Here is a 24,000-nt window from a genome sequence, read left to right on the forward strand (position 1 = left end):
CCATCGGTGGTGGCACTATACATCTGCTACTACCTCAGGACAGGATTGTTGCAGTCCTTGTTCAGGTGGCTCTATCACTGGTGCAGACCATTTTGGGAGATGAGCAACTGGTGAAGGGACTTTTTTACCTTGGTCAAGTAAAGGATGGCCAGAATAGAAGTTTAAAGGGCAGGAGTCCCAACTGCCTGTTGTGTCCACTGGCACTTAGGAGGTGGTGTGGTGTCCATTCTCTTTTAGCAGGAGGTGTTATTTAAACTAAGAGAGCACTCCTCAGCTTGGGTTTATATGTGATACATCTGGTTCTTCCTCTCTTCTGAGAAAAATGGATGCTGGGGGTCCTCTTCTTATACCAGTCAGCTCACTTCAGGATGCTTCTGACCTCAACCTCACAGCGCCTGAGCAGTGTTCATGTACCAGGAAGACAGACTGACTTGTGTAAACAGCTCTATATGGTTAGGAGAAGTGAGGGTCTCTGCTTCTGATGTGCTCAGTCCACCAGAAGGGAGAATGACATTGCTACTGCTAAGTACCTCTGACACCACAGGAGACCAAGTTGTGTGGGGTGGAAGAGAGAAGAGGCCAAGTTTGAATATTCTCTGTAGTCTTGAGTTTTATTTAAGCCATTCTTGTAAATTTAAAACATTCTAATCCGTATTATATCAGTTTTAGTTTAATACTAATGTGTTCTCAATTACCAGATTAATTATTTATCTTCCCACCCACCCCCCCTCCCGGTCTCCATTAAAGTCCATTCTCTGGGAAGTTGAACCTTGGTTATTTGGTGACTTGTAGTAACTCCAGGCACAGGGCTATTGCAAGCAGAGAGAAATAGCTGCATTTGGTGTTCTGTGCTGCCAGCACAGAATGACTAAGAATATTCCTTGTCTTCCAAGGACAAGCTTGGGAGTATGCGATCAGAGGAGAAACACAAAAGCATGTTTTGTAAATTCATTGGGTGCTATGTGAAGTTGCATCATAAAATTAGTAAACTTGACTGAATTCAAATTTACTTGTGCTGGGTAAATATTTTTGATGTAGTGGGGCTGGTTTTGCCTGTCGCTGCACTTGGTGGAAATATGTGTCTGAGTGAGTTGGAGATGAGATGGGAGATGTGGATCTGCTTTGCTCATGAAATATCAGTTCTCACATTCCTCTTGTAGTGCATGGCTGCTAATTATAAACTGTGCACGAGTGTGTGTGTGTGTGTGTGTGTGTGTGCGTGTGTGTGTGTTTATTTTCGTGGGGCTCACATGCAAGCTGTCTTCTCCCTCTGGTGTGTGAGAGAAGAGCAGGCTCTGTATATTGGATTCTCTCAGAGTTATGTGGTGCTCTTTAGTGCAGCACCTTGAAGAAGGATTTTCCATGTTAATTAATGTGTGGGGTTTTTTTTGTTGTTGTTGTTTGTTTGTTTGTTTTGTACTGAGGATTGAGCTCCTATGCCACTGAGGTGCCTATGCCACTGAGATATCTCCCTGGCCCTTCAAGGTTAATTTTGGCTAAAGCCAGTTTTCAACCTGAATCTCCCCACACATGTATACTGTTCCAGTACCAGCCTTAGGCACTATCTGGGAACTAGCTGTAGAAAGTTTCTCAGTTAAAAAGTAACAGTTGCTTAGAGAGGTTAAGAGGCATCAAGTAACAGTCTGGCTGCCTTTGGGTTGGGAACACTTTCCACTGCCCCATTCTGCTTAGAGGATGTTTAAAGTCTTTTAAATCCTGAAGCGGTCAAACTTTTTTTTTTTTTTTTTTACCAGGGATCAAACTCAGGACCTTGTATTTGCCAGGCAGGCTGAACTTTTTTATAGCATGTGGTTGAGGTTTCTACTGTGCTGAGCACAGGGTCTGTGATCATTTTAGAAAAAAATGTATTATACCTGCACCCTCACATGTGTCTATGACAGGCTGTATCTCAGTCATGTGAATTTTGTGCCTGGGTTGGCTGTTCATAGTGCATTTAGGTAGTGTCCTAATCCATGCCTTTTGCTAAGAGCATGGCAGTGGGGAAAGTATGTGCAAGGGAAGGAAACCAGCCGTGAGCACAAGAAGGGTGACTCAGCATATACCATCAAGCTGCTTGCATGGGCTTATCACCAGGACTGCCCTAATAATGATGGCCTTGTAACCTGAGAGCTGGTGGCTCTACTCCCTGCTTTCCCAAAATCCCTTTATCAGCTGTTGGCGGTGCAGTAAGTGATAACCTGACTTCGCAAGCCATCATTCTTTATATTTCATACCTCTGCCTTTACTTCGACACTTGCTTTCTCCTCTCTTTTCATTTCTATATTACTAAGATGAAAAGCAGCACAGTTGACTCCCGTTTTAGATCCATTAGCCAAAAGAACTGTGTCACTCAGAACCATGGGCTATTCCATACTATTAAAAAAGAATCTGTAGCCATATATCTCTATGCTGCTAGTTTGGTTTAGACTGAAGAGACCCACATCTAACCTCAGTAGCAAGCCAAGCCTAGTCTTTCTTTTGGTAACTGCCATCCTAACCTGGCAAAGGGCATTATCTGTGGACTCACTGGAAAAACACAATTTGTGCAGCTTTATAGTTGGGTCCTATGGAAATTGTTATTGGATAACTTCTAATTTTCTTTATTAAAATAAGCATAAAACATGCAGAAACATTGTAAGCAAAGTCAATAAGCATGGTCTAAAAGTACTACTTACATTGGAGCATTTGCTGTGGGACTTCAGAATTAGAACTTAAAGGATGACAGTATTTTTCTGGGGAAAATACAGAACCCACCCTTTAAAATCTGCAAGGGCTCCATTGTCAGTTAAAAAACATTCTGCTGTTGTAAAGTGAGTCATGCTGTTTACATAGACCCTTGTATTTGTGTCTGTGATGTCAGAATTTATTTAAAGTAACACTAATTCAAAAGCTGTATCAATTTTATTGGCTTTACTTCATAGGATGCTCTTGGTTTCACTTGGTAATCATGACCATGGCAATTACACATATTTTTATTCTTTTCTAATCTACTTACAGATCCTCAAATCACATACTACACTTCACAGAATGATATACATACAGGTGTTATGGTTTATATCTAGGTGTCCTCCCAGAACCTTTGGTGATGGGATCATGGGGATGTGATAATCAGCAGATTAGGCCACTGACGAGTTTATGGCCAAATGTGATTTGAGAAGTGAAGCCTGGCTGAGGAGGAGGAGTGCTGGGGCAGCAGCCTGGAAGGGTCCGTCTCCTCCCTCCTCCCTTGTGCCTGCTGTCTGCTTCCTGTCACCATGCCATACACCGTCCCTCCTCTGCCTTGCTACCCAGCTTTGGAGCCACCTATTAGTGGACTGAAACGTCTGTAAACTGTGAGCCAAAATAAACCTCTTTCCTTAAGTTGTGGGTGTTGGGTATTGTGTCTGCAGTGAGGAAAGTAACTAAGACAGTAAGTAACAGAAAGGCTGAGAAAAGGTTAAGATGGCCACAGGATTAAAAAGGCAGTACAGAGATCAAAGGAAAGGCCGTGACGCAAATGCAGAGAGTTACTGTGATGGCCCAACAAGAGGCTAACAACCCAGTGGGCAGAGCTGCCAGGGTGTGTGTCCTGATGGCAGCAGTTCCAACTAGGCAGCAGCATACATAGGAAAGACTGCACGAAGCTGAAGCCTGGGGACAGAGTCAGGCCTTTGCCATTGTGGTAATCTTCCTGGGCAGGGACGGTAACAGATGACCAAGTGACAGATTGACAGATTGGTCTTACTGCTGTTCCAGTTTGAGGTGCCCTTTCTTTGTGGTGGTGGTAGGAATAAACTCAACTACCTGATTTCTCTGATTTGGTTAGATATATCCATGTACCATGATTTAATTTGATACATTCACAGATGGTAATTTTTATTACCCCAAATAAGTTATTAATTTATTAGTTGGTGCTTTATGATTGAACTGGACATATGGTGGTTGTTCACACATCGAAGTAAGATTTAGAGTTATTTTACTCCAGCATTTGTACTCAAAATAGAGCAACTCATAACAAACTGCTGCTGTGGATTATAGAGTAGCTCAGGGGCCTGAAAGCTGCTGCTGTTCTGTGAATAACTCAGAGGGCAGGGCCCAGCCTTCTATCCACAGCTGTGTGATTTATGACTGTCAGAAGATGTTTCTTAGTTTCACACTGAGTATTTGACACTGTAGGAAACCTTTGGATTATTGGGAATTTTAAGATACTATGTTATTAGGTATTCAAAAGTATTTTGAGGTATAGCACTATTATACCAGCCATTGGTCTTTTACATATAAATGTTAGGCTAACTTTTTTTTTTATATATATATTTTAGGAAGTTTCTTAGATTTAATCTGCTTTCTTTTTTTTTCATAATTTTATTGAGAAACTAATAGCAATGAGACAGTTTCAAATCAAATTGGTATGACAGTTTCAATAATTAACATATTGCATACTCTCTTCCTAGTGGTTATTTGCTGTACAAGATGCAGACATGATATCCTATTTACAAACACTATTACAACAAATCCCTCTATTCATTAAGAGAATGTAACTATATATCTATCCTAACCATTTTTTTTGTTTGTTTGTTTGTTTTTGTTTTCTGATCTCTGGCAGCTTGTCTTTGTTGTTTTTTTTTTTTCTTTTCAAAGTTTTATTGATAAACATATAGCAATGAGACAGTTTCAAATCAAATCGAAAGTACAGTTTCAACAAATAATACACTGCATACGTTCTTCCTAGTGGTTAATTGTAGGCTAACTTTTAATCTGTCCATTTGGCTTTTCATTTAATGTCCAAATATACAAAAAGATCTACATTAATTTCTGTTTAGAATAAGAAAAAACTTGTAAATTTGTAACAATTTGGGAAATTAACAGGAAGGCTGAACTCGTGTGTGTGTACATGTGTACGTGTGTTTGTGTGTGTTTTGCTGGAGAGTGAACCCAAGGCCTGGTGAATGATAAGTAGGTACCTATCACAAAGCTATATGCCCAGCCCCAAGTATCCCTATGTAAAAACATCCTGTTCTCCTGCTGGCAAAAAAATTAACAGATTTTTTTTTCATGTGCAAGAGTGGGGAAGAACTTGTTAATTCTCTGGATTTGGGGAGTTGCCACCTTACTAAAGAGAAAAGCATGTTCTTATTTTTCCATCTCCTGGCCTGTTCTTTTCTTGGTCCCTTCATCTTCTCCTCTCCTATCTTTCTTTTCTCCTGCTGCTGTATACATACATGTTTGACTCAAGAAAAATATCACTCTGTATGGTTCATCTCATTTTGGCAGCTTTGTGTGTCCTAGTCCCCACCTAATGCTGCCTGTAGGCCTGATGTTGGCAGCAACTACCTTCTGTAACAGAAAATGTACTTAAGGGAAAAGAAAACAAAGAAGTATAATAGTCTTCCTAAAATTATGAAGAGGGGCGGGGAAGGATTAAAAATTTAAAGGGAAAGAGTATAATAATAGTGTAGAATCATGGTGTTAAATTCCAAGACAGATGGTACTTTTTTTAAAATCAAACTAATTTTTACTCAATACCACCTTTTCAGAGTATTTGGTAATCCTTAGAGTATAGTGTAGAAACAACCTTCTAATGAAGTGAATTAGTTGTCAGTGTACTCAGTCTTTATTTCCCCTTTGGAGATGTGTGACTCTCTATTTTCTTTTCTGAAGTGAAATATTTCTGATCAGTGTCACTATTCCTGTAGTCTGAAGAGATCTCATTCCCTTTCTTATCAGACTCTTCTTCCTCCACTGAGGATGGAAAGCACAGGATCAGGGTGAGCTTCTGGACAGCATGAAGACTATTGGCCAAGTGTGAAGGGAGGCTGTGCTGCTGACTTCCACACCTTGGTGGGGGAGGAGGGGGAGGTTGACATCATGCGTGGGGTGGCCCAAAGCTGCTAGGGAGGTCAGTGTGGAGGCTTGATATAGGTGGAGAGGGAAGAGGCAGGCTTAGGGACAGGGTTCCTGTTCCTAGTGGAAGGTCCTGGGACCAGGAAGAAGGCATGGAATGAGAGAAACCTGCAGTCAGACATTTTAAGGAAATTTCTAGAGTTCTTCCAACTACAATGTCCTTTCATCTGGGAGAGGTTACCATTGGTGGCTGACACCCTCCCTCCCAGGGGAAATGACTCACCTTACAGGTGACCTAGCTCACACCTTTTGGGCTGTTAAGGACCTGTCTGTCATTCCTATTCTTTTTCTTCTTCCCTTCCTCCCTCCTGTTTTCTACTTGGTTAGTGACTAAGTTGAGTCATGAGGTATAAGTAAATCATTTTATCAAATGAAAACCACTTCAGAATACCCACAGAGAAACACTGAACGAGTCTCTCTGTTTTTGGTTTCTAAAACCTTTAAATCATAAAACCTTCTGCTCAGGCCTTTTTTGCAAACATGGTTATAGAACATGGAAAATGATGGTAAACACTTGCTTTATCACAGTGTCATTGGGGGAGATCTAAAGCTTCATAAGCAGCTCAACAACTTGCTGTGGGCAAAAATGCCTTCTGGATGCTGCTGGTGGTAGTTTAGGTCTAGGACATATTAGTACCTGGCATTACAGCAGAATCATTATTAGCAAGAACTAGTCCAGATGAAGGGCCCTACTTAAATGTGACTGAGAACCCAACCCCAAACTGCAACCAGCAGTGCAGTTGCATGCAGGCTCTCAATAGGTTGTGTCCTAAAGGTTCTTTTGTTGACTTATCCCCTAGAACATAAAATGCATCATCACACAGAAATGCTAGTTTGAATCATAAATGTCAGTGTACAGTGGCATGTTTTATACTTAGGGTCAGGGCCCCACAGAGGGGCAGGAAATTCAGCCTGGTTGATACCAGCATTTAAAAAAAAAAAAAAAGGAAGGAAGAAGCAGAACAGAAAACATACAGTGGGTTTCCCATTATAAAGTAGTCATTGTTTGGTGATGCGATTGCAGTGTGAAGCCTAATACTGTGCAGGGCTTTATGCTGCCAAAAAGCAAGGAAAGAATACTGTGTGGAGGAAAATGTTTCCAGTACTGGGTTCAATTTCAGCTGTTTACCACAGTCTAGCACTGTGACACTAGGCAAGTTACTTTACCTCTCTGAGGCTGTTCAGTTATATTTAAAATAGGACTTTCTTTCCAAGAAAAGATCAGAAATGAAAGAAAATATATTAAGATGACTAAGATGTTATATGGTAATATATTGAATTAGAGCTGATATAGTACCAGTACCTAGTGACCTCCCTAGAAACATGATTCTTACGTATGCACTCCCTCGTCACATGTGTGAAAGCAGACCTTAAAGATACTCCTATAAAATGGCACAACTAAAACTAGTCAGTCTTCCCTGGAGTGGAATTTATTCAGTGTTCCTGACATTTAAGATGTGTAATTTCACATGATCTAGGAGATCTTTGATTTTTACATTAAATTATTCTTGTGTAGTTGAGACATCAATCTTAATTTTCTCCCATGAAGTGTGAACAACGTTGTAAATTGCTTAGGTCTTTCAGCTGTCTGTCAAGTCCCTCAAGACTGTTAAGTGTGGAATTGCTTCCTAAATCCTATTTTAAGTTGTTTTGTCTAAAAAACAAAGTTTTTAAAAAAGTAATAGTTGTAGACTTTTTTCTTCACTGTGTGTGCCTATCTGACTCCCATCTTCCTTTCTACCTTTTTAATATCTTGTCCCTTTCTCAAAGGAACTGTGCCAGCTAAACCCTTTTGTTTGGCTTGATTTTTGGAGCAGTTGCTGTGTGGAGGGAGGCAGGGGCTGAGTACTCAAACCTCACTGATAACAATGGCCTTTGGCAGCCTGCTCTACCCTCCCAGCCTTTCTTTTCTCCTCTATCAGAATAGAGTTGCTACTTAGCTTGTGGGGAGGGGATTTTGAGTTGAAAAAGAACATCACACAGATTGGTAATGCTGAACTGAAGATCACTGTCTCTGGTAGCATCTGAGCTAGTATCAGCTGCATGGCCTTATCTACTCTTCCTGCACTCCCAGGCTCCAGCCCTGTGCTCTCAGGGACACTTAGCCCCTCACCCATGAAGCAGCCGACCTCAGGGACAGCATCCAGCCAGTGTTGGTGGAACACTGTGCACACACCCTTCCTTCTGTGCCTCCCTCATGAGTGCTTGGCCCTTCTCTCTGGCTTTCCCTAGCACTGTGGAAGCCTACTGAGTGCCTTTAATCCTTACAGAAAACCTCCCACCATCCCATTTCACCTTCTCCCAAGATCTTTTTTGTGGTCCCTGCCCTTGTTGGGGGCTTTGTCACTCACTGTCCTTACCTCCAGCTTATTCCTCCCTTATCCCTTTGATATGGGAGCCTTCTGGCAGGTAGTATTTTCCCCTTGACTGATGGCTGGATGCACTGATCTGTCCTCATGACAGTGTTGCTTGAATTGCATGACACATGCTTTCTAGGTCTGTCCTCCTGTTCAAGGTGTGACTTGGCAGGCTCTATTTGCCTGCTTTTCCCCAGCAATGCTGTGGTTAAATGTTAAGTGTTCTGCTGAAGAATTCTTTCTTCACCCTGTATCTTAGTCACTTTTTCAGTGTTATGACCCAATGTCCAACACCCTGTTTAGAGGAAACACAGTTTAAAGGAAGAAAGGTTTATTTGGGCTCACAGTTTATAGAGATTTTAGTCCATAGTTGGCTTGTTTCAAGGCCAAGGCATTCTGGTAGAGAGGCATAGAGGAGGACAGACAACTGATGATGGCATGGTAGCAGGACACAGAGTGATCAAGGAGAAGAAAAGGCCCCTCCAGATCACACCCCAGTGATCCACCTCCTCCAACTGGGTTTTACCTCATAATACCACATTTAGCTAATGAGTTTCAGACACTCAGGTTCATCACCTCCCAGAAAGCCCCAGCTATGAGCACATGAGGCTTTGGGGGTATATCTATATATAAATGATGACACTCTGTTCTTTTTCCATTAGCAATTCTGTCCTTCCTTAGGGCTCAAACTGCCTTCATGACAATGATTCCCAGATAGCTTCTGTCCACTGCACCTTTCCATTGGATATTTCCTAGTAGCTCAAAGCTAACATCCATCTAGTCCATATCTACCTGTATCCCTAGTCTCCCAACCCTAGTCCCTAAATGATACAAACGTGCTGTCCCTACTGGAACTCCAAGGACAGGCCCTCCATTCTTTCCTCATATCCCTGCCTCCTCTGTCCTGACTAGCTGCCACCCTTTCTCTCCTACTTCCTGTACTGGCTTAGGCTGGTCTCCTCAGATCTTAGGGAGAGTGTCTTGACTGCGCAGTGGCTCCCTCTGCTCTACCCTTGAGGCAGTCCCTTGCTCCAGCCTCCTGTTGGCTTTTCTCTAGCTCCCTTCCCTGGGTGTTACCAGTTTGGTCTTTTGGTTCTTCAACTCAGACTACTGCCTCCCTCAGAAAGTGCTCACTTCAGAGGCTGTCTGCCTGGAATATAATTCCCCACTTTCAGCATTTTCTACACTGTTTTCTAGCCCTCGCAGTCTTTCCTTAGGAAAATTGCCCATGTCTTCAACTTGATCAGTTCCCTAAGACAAATCCTCTTGTCCCACCTCAGCACACAGTGATGATCCATACATCTTCTCCTTGCTACTCGAGTGGTTTTCTATGCACTGGTTTTCCCTTCCCAGTTAAGTACAAGACTGTGTCTCTTTGATTCACCCTCATTGCCCCAGTTGCCTAGTTTTAGAAGATGGTTTGTTTGTTTGAGTTTTCTTGGTTACTTTTCTCTTGTTGCTGGGACAAAATACTTGACACCCAAAATTAAGGAAGAGTTTATTTAGCTCACAGTTTGTGGAGGTTTCAGTCCATACTCAGCTGGCTCCAAGGCAGACTGACAGGCACATAGCAGAGGGTAGCAGTTCATGGTGGCAGAAAACAGCAAGAGCAAAAAAGCAGGAGCAGCGGCAGAGAGCAAGCCTCCCCATTCCTTATATTGCATTTAGGCTATCATCTGCCCTGGGGCGGGTATAGCACTCACACCAATAATCCCAGCAGCACTCACGCCCATAATTCCAGCATTGGATCATGAATTAATCACAAACTCTAGAAACTGCCCCATGACTGCATGAGGCTTTGGGGGAACCACTAGACACAAACCATAACATTCTGCCACAAGAGTTCTAGACAAAATATGATGGCATTTTAAAATGGCTTTTAGGGGTTCCTGGAGTTGGCTGTGGGATGAAACTAAAGACGCCATGATCTCTCCTGAGTCTTGGCGTGAGCTATTTAAACTAATATGCTGTGTAATAGATCCATTTGATTATCCTAATTCACCACTTGTGAGATGTCAGGAATTTAGCAATTCCATGCATGGAAGTTTTGAATTTCTTTGGCAGAATAGGAAATATTATGGTGCTGGCTGGTTGGTCATAGCCTTACTGGACAAACTGGTAAAGTAAAATAAGAAATACAACAATGATACCATTGAGCTGGGAGTCACTTTGGTCTCCTCATGCCTCTGAAGAAAAAAGCTAAAAATGGAGTCACAGTGTTGTCAGGGGTAACTGACCCATAGTATCAAAAGGAAATTGGGTTACTGTTTCACGATGGAGGAAAGGAAGACTATACATGGAGTGTAGGAGATCCCTTAGAGCACCTCTTAATATTGCCATGTCCTATTATTAAAGTCAGTGGGAAACTACAACAGCCTAATACAGGCATAGTGACAGATGGTCCAGAGCCTTCAGGAATGAAAGTATAGGTCCCTCCACCAAGGAAAGAATCAAGACCTGTTGAGGTGATTGCTGAAAGCCAAGGAAATACAGAAACCACATACAACCCCTGTGGTCAGCTACAGAAAAGAGGATTATAATTGTACTATTTCACCCCTATATGGTTCTGATATAATGTTGATAGACTTAATACTGGTTCTTAAGGATTATTAAACCTTTTTTAATGCTGAAGTTGTGAACTTATTAGGTGTAAGCATCAAGGAAGGAAAACTTACCGCCTATTTTGGTAAGGGAATTAGTGCATTTCCATTTGTACGCAGGATAGCTATGACATGTTAGGCACAGTTATATGTACATCTTTGTATCTGGAGACTGGTTTAAAGAAATACATCTAGTTGCCAGGTTGACAAGAGGTGGATTGTAGGGGCTGATTGACAGTGTCAACTTCAGAAGTTTAGAAGCTTAACTAAATAGGCTCAGCAATTCTACACCCTAGGGTGGCTCATCACTTAAAAGATATAAAAGGGGCTGGGGGGTTAGCTCTGCTGGATAAGTGCCTGCAAATTGGAGAACAAGCAGTTAAGAACCAGCCGCGGCCTGTACTGACAGGTGAATTTTAGCAACTCTCTAAACTCAGCTCTGTGCTTAGAAGACTCAAAAATGATGCACAGTGATGGAGAAAACCTTTTAGAAAACAACTCACTGGTTACTCTGCTAATGTGATGGAAGTTGCAGAATGGAAAATGAATGAATGCAAAAAATATAGATGGGGTGTATACCACAAGTTTATTCAGTAAACATTCTGTGTTTTGGAAAAAAAAAAAAAAAAGTGCCTGCCTGGTAAGCACAAAGTCCTGAGTTGAAACCCCAGTACCACCAAAAAAAAAGAAAAAGAAAGAAAAGATATAAAAGGGAAATGAGGGAGGACAGAGGGTTCCATTCTTCAGAGGAGCTCCATCTTTGCCTTGAGCTTGTACCTCGTCTCCTGGCTTCTAGCACATATTCTTCACCTACTGCCTTGGACCCTTCAGCCTTCTGGTATAGATTCATCAGCCTTCCATTGCAGGCCCATCAGCCTCCAGATGGAGACTTGCACAGAACACTGCAGTGAGCTCCAGACCTTGGACTGAATTCTTCAGCCTCCAATGTGCAGACACCCTCTACATGCTTCCTCATCTGACTCTGGCTGACCGTCATAAACCAGTCTTGTAATTTCTTATGCATTTGTACATCTTGTGTTATATCTGCTCCTGTAGGAAAATCCTGACAGATGATATATGAGTGAATGTGTAGATGAATAAATGAATAAATAAGAATTAAATGTAATCCAGGTGTAGTGATGGATGCCTATAACCCAGCACTGGGAGGCTAAGACAAGAGAACTGCCATGAGTTGGAGGCCAGCTTGGGCTATGAGGTGAGCTCAAGACCAGCATGAACTGCATATCAAGACCTTGTCTTAAAAACCAAACACACAGGGCCAGGGAGATGGCTCAGTGGAGTAAGTGCTTCCCTGGCAAGCACAAGGGCCTGAGTTCAATCCCTGGTTCTGCAAAAAAAAAAAAAAAAACCCAAACACACACAAAAATAAATATATTTGTAAAGCAGTTAACATAGTTCTTGATGGATCACAAGTACTTAACATTAGTAGCTTTATTTTTAGTTGACTTTTCAGCTTATAATCATGTGATGAAGAGAAAAAGCCACCAGACTGGTTACTGGAGATGATCTTGATGACATGCTTCATTGAATGCTGAGGCAGGTGGCATGGACTAAACCTTGAAATATTTATTAGTTCTTCCTTACTTCAGCCCCTCCTCATGTCGAAGTCAATTATTTCGCACATAGATTCTCACCTGCCTGTGCTCTTCTGCCTTTCCTTCATGCCGTCTTTTTTTTTTTTTTTTTTCATGCCGTCTTTAGGTGGTGGGCTTCTGAAGGGCAGGGAATGCCTCTTCCCTTCTGGCACATTTCAGTACCCACACCATACTGCCCAGGCCACTGTTTATTGAATGAATCCGTGAGATGAATGTTTCTAAAGCAGACTATGGTAGTGTCTGAAGAGTTCATGAAAATCAGATGGCTATTTTGGTCTCGCAAAAAGTTTTGAAAAATTATAGTTCAGATCCTCTCATTATGTACTAGTCCAAACTGTTAGACTGCATTCAGTTTTAAGTTATAAGGATAGTTTGGTGTGCTTCTGCAGACCCCTCGTTTCCACTCTTCTGTGTGATGAGTGTAGCTCCAGAATGTCCTACGTTGGCTGTGGCCCAGTTCTCTTTGAAGTATGTGATTGTGATTTAGAAGCAGAAACCTCCCTGAGCATGGTGGTGCACGGCTGTAATCCCAGCACTTGGGAGGCTGAGGCAAGAGGATTACCAGAAGTTCAGGGCCTCTCTGGGTTATATAGGGAGTTCAAGGCCAACCTGAACTACCTAGTGGAGACCCTGCTAAAAAAACAGAAAACAAAAAACAGTAGCCTCTTTAATTGAGCAGCTGCTTTGCCCTAGGCCCTGTGCCAGAAGCCTTGCATAATATTCTGTTCTTCCCAACAACTTTGTAAATAGGTTAAGATACCCATTTTATGGGAAAAGGGAGGCAAGTGACTTGTCTCAGACAAGTCAAGAGTGGAGTGGATGTGGAACCCAAGCCTCTGTGACCAGAGCACCTGCGGTGTTGCACTTGACTTTGTTGCTTCCTGTAAGTGGGTTTTAGATAGTGAAAAAATCACTATTATCTTCATGCCAGCCTTTGCCCAGTTTTTAAGAAGTGTTTGTGGTTCTGTTTTTTGTTTTTATTTTTGTTTTTTCCCACTTCTTGGCTTTAATTGGAGATCAGTATAGTGAAATGTGATCAGGAAATGGCAGCCTGTCATGTTTAGTTGAGGAAGATGTGGACAGAGCAGTGCGGGGCATGACTCTTGTAGATGCTGGGACCAGGATCTCACCTTTGCCTGCTGTGCCACATTGAAGCTCGCTGCCTGTTGAGCTTTCTCTCAGCCCTGTCATTAATGCAGCCATCACAGGATGAGGCATCAGTGTGTAGGGTATGTTGCCAGTGTGCAGGTGCTGTTAGCTGCTTGTGCTATCTCACCCTGTATACTGTATCTGTGGGAGCATCATCCTAAAGCTTGCTTCCTCCTCCATAATTCTTTACTGAGCATCTCCTGAGTTCTAGGAGTGCAAGAGGTACTGAGAAAGCAAAGGGGAGTGAGTAGAGTCCTCACTGCTCACTTTCACCAGCTCACTCTATCCTCTTCAGGAGCTTTGGTCACTTTGCTTTTCCTGGTTTTCACTCTTGCAGCCTTAGTATATTAAAAGTATTTTTTTTCCTCTTTGTTGGAGAAACATCCCTGGTGTGAAAGGAAGAGTAAGCGATAAAGAGTCACAAGCTGAGTCCAAGTTGTGTGACTTGGGAAGTGAGTGGGCCCCTCGGAGCTTGCGCTGTCAGTGGTGACCATTTCTTCCCCAGCATCTCTGCCTGGCTCAGCTGAGGTGCTGCACTGCTTTGGCTACTGCCCGAAGGAAGCTGCTCTGTTTAGAGCAAAGCCAGAGCCTGAGCAAATACCTTTTGTTGCAATCCAGGCTTTATTCACACATTGGGCTTCAACATGGGATTATAAAATGAAACATTTGTGTGTGTCTGGTCTACCAGCAGACATAGAAGCTATGCTTCTGCCTTCTTTTCCGTGACCATCATACATTGTATTGCTACAGAAGTACAAGAGTGGATGGGTACTACAAAAAGGAATGAAGCATGACCCCTATCATCAGAGATTTCTTGGCCCTGCTAGGGAATCAGAGGCCCACATGGGACAGCAGAGATGCAGGGGTTGAATGGGGCAAGGTGACCCTGGGGGCCTCACCAGGATAGGCCAGCCAGCAAGTTCATATTTCCCCTGGAAGGCTGTAGCCATCCCTGAGGAGGATGGACCATGGTGGCAAAGGAGGCGTGAGCTGCAGAGGCCTGACAAAGGGCTGTCATCTTCTGGCTGGCCTGTCCTTTTTTTTTTTTGAATCTTATTTGGCCTGTTGGAAATACCTACATTGCACTGGTTGTTAGATCTCTGATTCCTGTGTTTGCTTAGTGTCTGCCTAGTTCCTATGATGTGTTGAGGGGAGACAATATCCAAGATCCAGAAAACCTTCATCATTACCATCAGGGTTGAGAGATTTGGTGTTATATTGTTTTAGCACCTTCCTTTCAAAAAAAAAGTTTTGTCTGCTCTCCTACAAATGCATACATAGTACAGCCCTTCATTCTCTACAGTAAAAATGGAGAGATGGTTAGTCTGTTGGAAATCTAAACCTAAGCAGAATTCTGTGGAAGAGGAGAAAACTTTTATATCTAATATATTCAGGTTTAAACAAGCAAGCAAAAATAACAAAGGCATAGGGTGGAAATCCAGACAGCAGCCAGGTGGTGTAGGCCAGGCTCGCAGCTGCAGCAGGAGGAGTGAGGACATCGTGCTGGGTGTCAGGAGCTGGCCCTGTTAACAGTGAATACAAGTTGGCAGAGGGCAGCAGGGCTTGGGTCTATGTAGCTAGCAGAAGCCGCTTTTGGCACATGTCACACCAGGGAGTGGGCAGCACATCATGGTATACACACTCTTGGAGTTTGTACAAAATTTGTGTGGTGAGGTGGACAGGCACTGATGATTCTGCAGACAGATTTACACCTATGTCACCTCTCAGGGACTTCCAGTCTTGAAAAGTAATGTTCAGTTTGAATTTCTACTCAAATAAGTGAGTAGGCATTTCTGAGTCTCAATCTTTAAAGTCAGAATAATGTTCACATTAAACCATTAAATGCCTCATCTCTTACAACCATGTATTAATAAGAATATAAGCAGTACCTTTAAGCATTGAGAATTGGATGCTAGCAAAATTTAGCTATTGCAAAACATGCAGGCCTAAGTTTCTTAATGTGCCCCGACCCACCCAAATGCACACTGATTCCAGTCAGCTGAGAACGAACTGCAGAACTGCCATTAACTGCCTGAGAAAATCAGGCATCTCACAGCTGTGCTCATTTACACTCGTGTACCATACAGAGGCTCTTCTTTCATGTCCCTGCAGATCTGAAAGCAGGAGTAATGTGACTGGTCTAAAAGAGACCTTCTAACTTAGTCTGTCCTGGAAATGAGTGTTAGTAGCTGGACAGAGTAAGCAATGGCCAACCTAGACATTTGTGTGTGTTTAAAATGTAGTGAAAATAACTGCTCAACTGAAGAACTAAAATATTGCTAATAAATTACACCTATCTGTTGTCTTATCTATCTTTCTGATTCCCTCACAGGGGTCACCCATCTCCTAAAATGGGCTCGCCATTTATTCATATTCTTCTCTTGTCTTCTCTTTTCTCTCTCTTCTCCCTCTCGACTCCCATATCCTTTTCCCTTCTGTCTTTGCTTCCCCATTACATGTGTGTATTTTAAAAGGGTACCATAGATTCCTTGGGATTTGCACTACTCATCTGTCATGTTGCTAAATCAAGATCCACCCATTTTCTTGTATACAGCTTTGGTCTACTTATGTTTTCTCTTATATAGTGTTCAGTTATATGAATGCTGTATAGTTTGTCTGTTTACTGGATGATAGGTATCTGATTGCTTACTCTTTCTCCCTTTCTCTTTTTGGTCTATTATAATCAGCGGTTTTTCAGAAGTTCTTGCATCGTAATTCTCATGTGTTAATATATACCTCGGCATGGAATTACTGGGTTGTAGATAGGATGTGAGGTGATCCACTTTTTAGATGACAGCACTAAATTGTCTTCCAGGTTGGTTATGCGCTACTAGTGAACTCGTGGCTCCACATCTTCCCAGTGGGTGGTGTTATCAGTAGGTATAAAGTGATATCTTACCATGCTCTTAGTTTGTCTTTATTTGAGGTTGAGCATCTCTGCATATGTTTATTGGCCTTTCATGCTTCCTTTGTGAGATAAAGATGCATGCTTTTCAGGTCTTTTGCCCATCTTTCTGTTGTTTTCATACTGACTTAGCACTTTTATGTATTCTGGTCCTTATCCTCTGCTTGTTGAATATAATATTAAGATGGCCCACTTACAGATTGTTTTCAGTCTTGTTAGTGTCTTCTGATGGACAGAAGTTTTAATAGCTATGTACCCAAAATTCCTGGATTTTTTTAATACTTAACCTTTTCTGTATCTTCATAAATTCTCCCCTACTTCAAGCTCAGAAAGATACTTATATTTTCTTTTCAGGTTTTCAAAGTTTGCTCTTGACATTTAAGTTCTTCATCCATCTGGAGTGGATTTTTCGACTTAGTATGACTAAGAGTCCAATTTCATTTTTTTTCCAATGGATAAACAGTTTTTCCCGCTCCTCATGTTTCTGTGCTATTCTGTTCAAAAATCAAAGTTTCACAGATGTAGTAATTTTATTTTCAGGGTTCTCTGTACCATTGGCCAGTTTGTTTATCTCTGCCCTATTACCATACTGTCTTAATTACCACAGATTTACCAGTTTTCTTAGTTGGTAAGGCAAGGCCCCTTCTCTTCTTCAGAAGTGTCTCAACTATTGTTGGCCCATCTATTAGATTCCACAGAATAATTAAGGTATAGCTTATATACAATAAAATTACTCTCTTTGAGTATAGTTCTGTGCTTCAGTAAATACATCTGTTCATAAAACCACCAGTTCAGTCAAGACTTACTTCTAGAGACCCCCCAAATCCCCTTAATCCAATTTATAACCATCTTCCTCCACCAACCCCAACCCTAGTTCTTTGCAGCTACCACTCTTTTCTATTGACTTTTTATCCTTTTTTAGTTTTAATATCTGTAATAATTAAAGTGGATTATTTTTCCCTGCTGCAGTTAAAACAAATGTGCAGCTCAATTTCAGAAGAAATTTGTATCCGATAGATTAGTCACAAGGCCTCAGGCAGCTGTTTAGGTTCTCTGATACTCAGTTCTTCTTTGTGGTCCTTGTAACATCTCTTCCTTACGTGATTGTTGTGAAGATAAAATGCTCCCATGTGTGCAGTATCTGAGACAATGAGCCAGGCCAGTAAAGCCATGAGTGAGTGAAGTTGTTTCATGAGAGGAACCAGCTCACTTGCCTACAGGGAGTCAGGTGCATTCCCAATGTGTTGGCTCCCCAGTGACTTTGACACAGTGGCAGGACCAAGCAATGGCCTTGAATCATTTCCCTGACATATGTGGAGAAGGTTAGTGTTACCAAGCAGCCGCTCCATGCTGCTTCTCACCAGGACTTGGACTCGCTGGAGAACACAGTTGACAGACAATTCATTTTGCTGATTCATCCATTAGAGATGTGGCTTTGAGCCAAAGATTGGCTCCTAGATTAAAGGCAGAGAGCTGCAAAGCTGCTGGGACTTAAAGGAATGCTGGTAAATTATCCCCACATGAAGGCCAGCAGGGAAAAATGGATTGTTATATTTCCCCTTAAGTATTCCTAATTCCAAATGTGCTCAGATAAATTTTCTTGCCATGTTAGCGAGTTGTTTGTAGCATTTGTCTGTGAGTCTAAGTAGAATGATTAGAAACAGATACTGCTAAACAGATTGTGCGGCTCCTTTCTGGCCCTGTCTTCATCTTTGTTGTCTTGAGGAATATTAGCCCAAGCCTACTCTTTTACTTGATAATCCAAATTAAATTTGTGAGATTGTTGCAAATGCCATCCTTCTTCAGGCATGCTGCAGAATAAACCTTTCAGATCGAAGGGTGAAATGTAAGGAGATCCAGGAAGTGTTTCTTAGCCAGCAGCTGGTAGGACCAGCGGGTCTCATGGTAGACCACGTTGATAGATTAGCGTCCTCTTGGCTGGCTGCCTTCACCGTGTCACCTCCTTGTGAGTCACAGCACACAGGTTTGAGCTCATGTTTCAGCACCTCACTGCACTTATCTGGGAGACTTTGCAGAAGATGAAAGTTCCTTAATACTTAGAGGACTTTTTCTTTTTTTTATTTTTAACTGTAGAGTGAATATTTGAAAATCAGAGCTGACTTCCTAATGAAAATTTGTGCTTTAAAGAAATGTTTTTTTTTTTAAATTCTCTTTAGATGGATAAGTATTTAGAACACAACAGTATATAAATCATTATTGTGCTGAGAAGTTTTAGTCACATCTGGTCCACGAGAAGATTACAAAGTGTGGATTATGGGACATGCACATTGTCTGCTTCTTTTCATAGAGCTGCCCCTCCCTTGGACTGAGGGTCTGTGATACATTGGAGTCCCCTGTCCAGTTCTGCATGTGTGTTTCCACTGGCTGCCTTTTATCATGCATTCATTCACATAAGAGTTATGGAAAACTGCTCTGTACCAAGAGCTTTGCTAGGCCTAAATATACAGATTCTGTTTCTGATGTCACAATACTGGTGTAACTACCCAGGTTTCTAGTCTGCCCCTGACCACGTAACAGTCCACTTTTCACTGCTGCCGAGGCTCTGTCTCATTGCCAGTGTGAGCAATACCTTGGCAGTGGCAGTGGGCTAGGAGAGTATGTGCCCAAACTGCATGCTCTATCCTGTGGGCACCCATCCTCCACAGACCTTTCATCACCCCTCACTCCCACACACTAGAGTTTCAGCTACAGTCTCCAAGGAGGGGGAAATCATGGGATTAGAACAAAACTGACCTGGCTGAAGCAAGGGATGTAGTTCAGTGGTAGAGCACTTGCCGAGCATTCTTAGCACTGTAAAAACAAAAAACAATCCTTCAGACCTGACCTCAGTCTGAAGCATTCACATGGTGGGCAAAGAAAATAAACTTTCAAGCTCTCCTTCCAACCAGAGGCACAGTACAGAGAATTAGCTGCCTTTCAGACTGAAGGGAGAAGAGCCATGTCTCAAGTATTGTGGAAATAGCTGGAATTTGCAGATCACAACATGAGATTCAGAGTAGCAAGAAGGGCCTTGGCAGTAGGGTCAGAACAGCCTGATGTTGCATCCTAGAGGTACCATCCTGTTTTCTCATCAGTAAAAATAGTTCCTCACGTTGAGAACTAGGCATAGCACTGTATCTGCAAAACTCTGGGCGCAGATACTTGCGCACAGTGCTCTCCATCATTACCCATACAGCTTTTCTTGTCACTTTTAACAAAATAGTGAGTTTTTGTCTAGTGGTTTTATTTTCTTTTTTTTCCTCAGAAATGAGTAATTCTCAAACAGTCATGCTAGCTGCAGATATTTTGAAGGTCAGCAGTTTACTTACATCATTCTAGGTTTGTTGGTTTTTTTTGTTTTTTTTTTTTTTGTTTTGTTTTTTTGGTTTTTTTTTTGGCTTACAAAGCACCTTCACAGTGTGAGGAAGACTTTAGGATGTACACAGTATTCACCTGTCTTATAAGTGGCAAAGCTGAGGTCAGAGCTCAGACCTGATCCCAGGGCTCCTTAGGCCATCTCTGCTAAGTGACAACCTCATCTTTTATAAGGATTTCATTTTTTCCTTGTAGCTGTCAATACCAGCAGATATGCAGAAAGCTATCGGATCCAGACCTATGCTGACTATGTGGGGAAAAAACAGGAAGAGAAGCAGATCAAGAGAAAGTGGACAGATGACAACTGGAAGGAGGTAGAGAGAAAGCGGCTGAACACACAGAGCTTGTCCCACACGCTGCACAACCACTATTACGCTCCTGACAGGTAAACATGCCGGCAGTTGATACACTGGGGCAAAGTTGTTCCAGGGTAGATTTTCTGGTTGCTTCTTTTAGGATAAGTGGGTAATCAGACTTTAAAGAAAGGTATTTTTTCGTACCCTCACCAAGTGTCCCAAGTGACTGCCCCTTGAAGTCATTAGGCTGGAGAGAATGCATGCTTTGTGGACCACAGTGTCCCAGTTAACTCTCACAGAGCCTCCTGAGTAGGTAGCTTATATCTTACTCCCATGTTAGGAATGAGAACACGCCCCTAAGTTGCCCCAAGCTTAGAGCTCATCTGCCTCTAGTCTTTCTGTGTGGCTCCCCCTGAACTGGCTCCTTTCAGTTGCCACTAAACTGAACCCCAGGCTGCTTAGAAAAGGAACTCAAGGAACGCTCCTGTGATCATCTTTAATTCCCCTTCAGAAAGCAAAGCAGACCACTGACAGTATTTGCTATCTTTGTGAAACTGCAAAAGGAAGTATAGAAAATAAGAAGTCTATATATAATACAGGTTGTTTTTAGAAAGTCTTAAAATTTAAGAAAATGTGAATTAACAAAAGCAAAAAGCCATAATCCCAATACCCCAAAGCAATCACTAGTCATATTTTGGATTATTCTCTATAGTTTTAAATTTTTGGAGGGAGTGGTTAAAAAGTAAAGTATAGTTAAGATACTATACAATGGACAGATCTCAAATGTTCAGTTCATTTTTAGCAGTTGTATAAATCCATGTAACCAACATCAAAATAAGATAGAGAACATTTGTCTCCCTCAAAATTTTATTCTATTTTTTGTTTAAAAAATTTATTTATTTATTTATTTATTTATTTATTTATTTATTTGATACAGGGTCTCGCACAGTTCAGACTCATAGTGATCTTCCTGTCTCAGCCTCCCCAGCACTGGGATTACAGGCATGCTTCATCATGCTTGGCCAGCATGGCATGTAATACCAGGGATCGAACTTGGGTCCTTGCACTTGACACTCAGGTGCTTAGACCACTGAGCTATCTCCCAGCCCTTTTCTATCCTTTTCATGAGTCATGCCTCATGAATTACCATTTTTTAATTCCTACCACTATAGATTAATTTTGTTTATTCTTCTTTTAGGGGCCAGGGAAATAGCTCACTAGAATAAGTGTTTGCCTAGCAAGCGCAAGGGCCTGAGTTCAAGCCCTGTTTCTGCAAATAAAATAAAATCTTTGGGTTCACACACACTCTCTTCTTTTGTTTTTTTATTTGTTTGGGTTTTTTTGGTCTTTTTGAGAAAGGGTTTCACCATGCAGTTCAGGCTAGCTTTGAACTCATTTTATAGCCCAGGCTAGCCTCACAGTCATCCTCCATCTTCAGACCTCCCAAGTGCTGGAATTAGAGGTATGCTCCACTATTCTGGGAATTTTTAAACACTGGAATTATGTGTGTTTGCCTTTATTACTTAACATGTTTTTGCAGTTCATCTTTATTCTTGTACCCATTAATCATTTGCTTTTATTTTTTAGTAGGATTCTGTTGTAGGAGTGTGCAGCATTTGTCTTACCCATGCTCTTATGGGTACATACTTGGATGATTTCCAGTTTGGGGCTGGTGTACAGCTGCTCCAAACAGTTGGTTAAAAAAATTTTTTTTCAGGGGGCCTGCCCCTTAGCTCAGTTCTTTAAGTGGCTGCTTCAGCAAAGCAGTCAGGCTCAGGTTGCTGTGGTTCAATCCTGACAACTCAAGCCAGCCAAACCTGCCCTGAGGCATTAGGAGCAAAAAAAAAAAAAAAAAAATTCAGTGTATGTTTTATATCTCTTAAGTAAATACCTTGGAATAGAATTGTTGATTGTTCAGCTGTTTAATGGTTAGGTGTTGAACACTCTAAGAACGATAACAAAAATCAGTTCTCCAAAGCAAATGTATTGTTTTATAGTACTCTGGTATATAGTATGAGTTTCAGCTACTACATGCTTGTCAACACTTGGAGCTATCAGTCTTTTCAGCCACTCTAGAGGATGTGAGATGGTCTTTTGTTATGGTTTTAATTTGAACTTTTCTCATGATTAACAACAGTATTGATCACTTTTATTGCTACTGCATTGCTGGTTTCCAACCCGGGGCCTCACCTATGCTGCTAGGCCAGTGCTTTGCCACTTACTGCTGATCTACAACCCAGCCCTTGGCCACCTTTGTGTGTGCTTGTTGGCTGTTCATATATCTTCTTTTAGGGATGGCTATTTAAGTCTTTTGCCTTTTTCTTTTTCTTTTCTTTTTTTTGAGACAGGATCTGACTGCATAGTGCAGGCTGACCTTAAGTTCATTATGTTGTGCAGGCTGGCCTCAAACTCATGAGAATCCTCCTGCCTCGGTCTCTTGAGTGCTGGCTTTACAGGCATGTGCTGCCACACCCAGCTCTTGCCTCTTTAAGTTGGACTGCTTTTTTTTTTCCTTTTATTGTTGATTTTTTAAGAGTAGTTTTATGTGTTATAGACAGATAAACTGTCTTTGTCAGATAACATGTGCTGCATATAATGTTTTGTGGACAAGTTTGCTTAATCATTTTTGTAATGATGTCTTTTAAAGAGCAGATTGGGTTTTTTAATTTTGATAAAATCCTACTTATGAATTTACTTTTATGATTAGAGGGTTTCTTCCTTAAAAATCTCTACTTATACTAAGGATAATTTTTCTGGAAAGTTTGTAGTTTTAGCTTTTACAAGTGAGTAATGATCTGTTTCAAATTAATTTTGTATATAGAGTGAGATGAGGGTTAGGATATAGTTTTCTTCCCATGCCATCTGACTTTTCCAGCAATATTTGTTAAAAAGATTTTTCTCTTGTCTTACTTTTCTCTCATTGCTGAGACAGAATACCCAACACCAAAATTAAGAAAGGAAAAGTTTACCTAGCTCACAATTTTTAGATGTTTCACCCTATAATCAGCTGGCTCCAAGATGGGGGTTAGTAGCAGAGTTCTTGGCAACAGAAAATAGCAAAAGCAGCAAGAGCAAAAGGAGAGGAGAAGCCTTTCTCCCTCCCTTATATCATATGCAGGCTATCTGACCCAGGTCAGGTGTAGCACTCATACCCCCAATCCCAGTGCTAGACAATAAACCAATCACAAATTCTAGATTCAGCCACCCAGGAAAGCACCCACACACTTACCACCGAGCCACCTGAGGCTTTTGGGGACATCCATACACAAATCATTAACATTCCCTCATTGGTTTAACTCAGCATCTTTATCACAAATAAGCTGTATGACTAGGTCTGTTTCTAGATTTGACTCTTGTTCTGCTTACTTATGTCTTTTCTTATGTTAATACTACACTATCAGTAATAAATAGACTTCATAATGTCCTAAAATCATATACCTTCTAGCATATACCTTCTAGATTCTTTTTCAAACTGTTTAACCAATCTAGATCTTTTGCATTCAACATAAATTTTATAATTTTGTGTTTATTTAGTAAGTTTATTTTTCAGGTTTTGCTATGTAAAGATCTTATATTACTTTTCTTCCATATAAAAATAAGTATATTTTTGTATTATACATGGAATTATAATTTATTGTTTGTAGATTGGCCTTATGTCTTACTACCCTTTTAAATTCATTTATTTGAGAAGGAGTTTTGGTTTTTTTTTTTTTTTTTGGCTTTTTTTTATTAATGACAGCATTTTTTTTTTTTTTTTTTTTGGCTGGCTCAGGATGCCTTAAGGGTGGTTTAGTAAGGCATGAGGGAGCTGGAGATCAAACC

At 41.3% G+C, this 24,000-nt stretch overlaps 1 protein-coding gene across 1 annotated transcript in view; it reads left to right on the forward strand.

The window, feature by feature from the left end:
• Parn (poly(A)-specific ribonuclease) overlaps window positions 1–24,000 on the forward strand; it is a 191,726-nt gene that overhangs the window by 131,924 nt on the left and 35,802 nt on the right. Inside the window, exon 21 of the mRNA XM_023704414.1 lies at window positions 20,078–20,267. Coding sequence (XP_023560182.1) covers window positions 20,078–20,267 — 190 coding nt within the window. The remainder of the gene's footprint in view (window positions 1–20,077; window positions 20,268–24,000) is intronic.

The sequence above is a fragment of the Octodon degus genome, unplaced genomic scaffold, assembly GCF_000260255.1.
Source record: "Octodon degus isolate 3935 unplaced genomic scaffold, OctDeg1.0 scaffold00195, whole genome shotgun sequence".
Classification (NCBI taxonomy): domain Eukaryota; kingdom Metazoa; phylum Chordata; class Mammalia; order Rodentia; family Octodontidae; genus Octodon; species Octodon degus.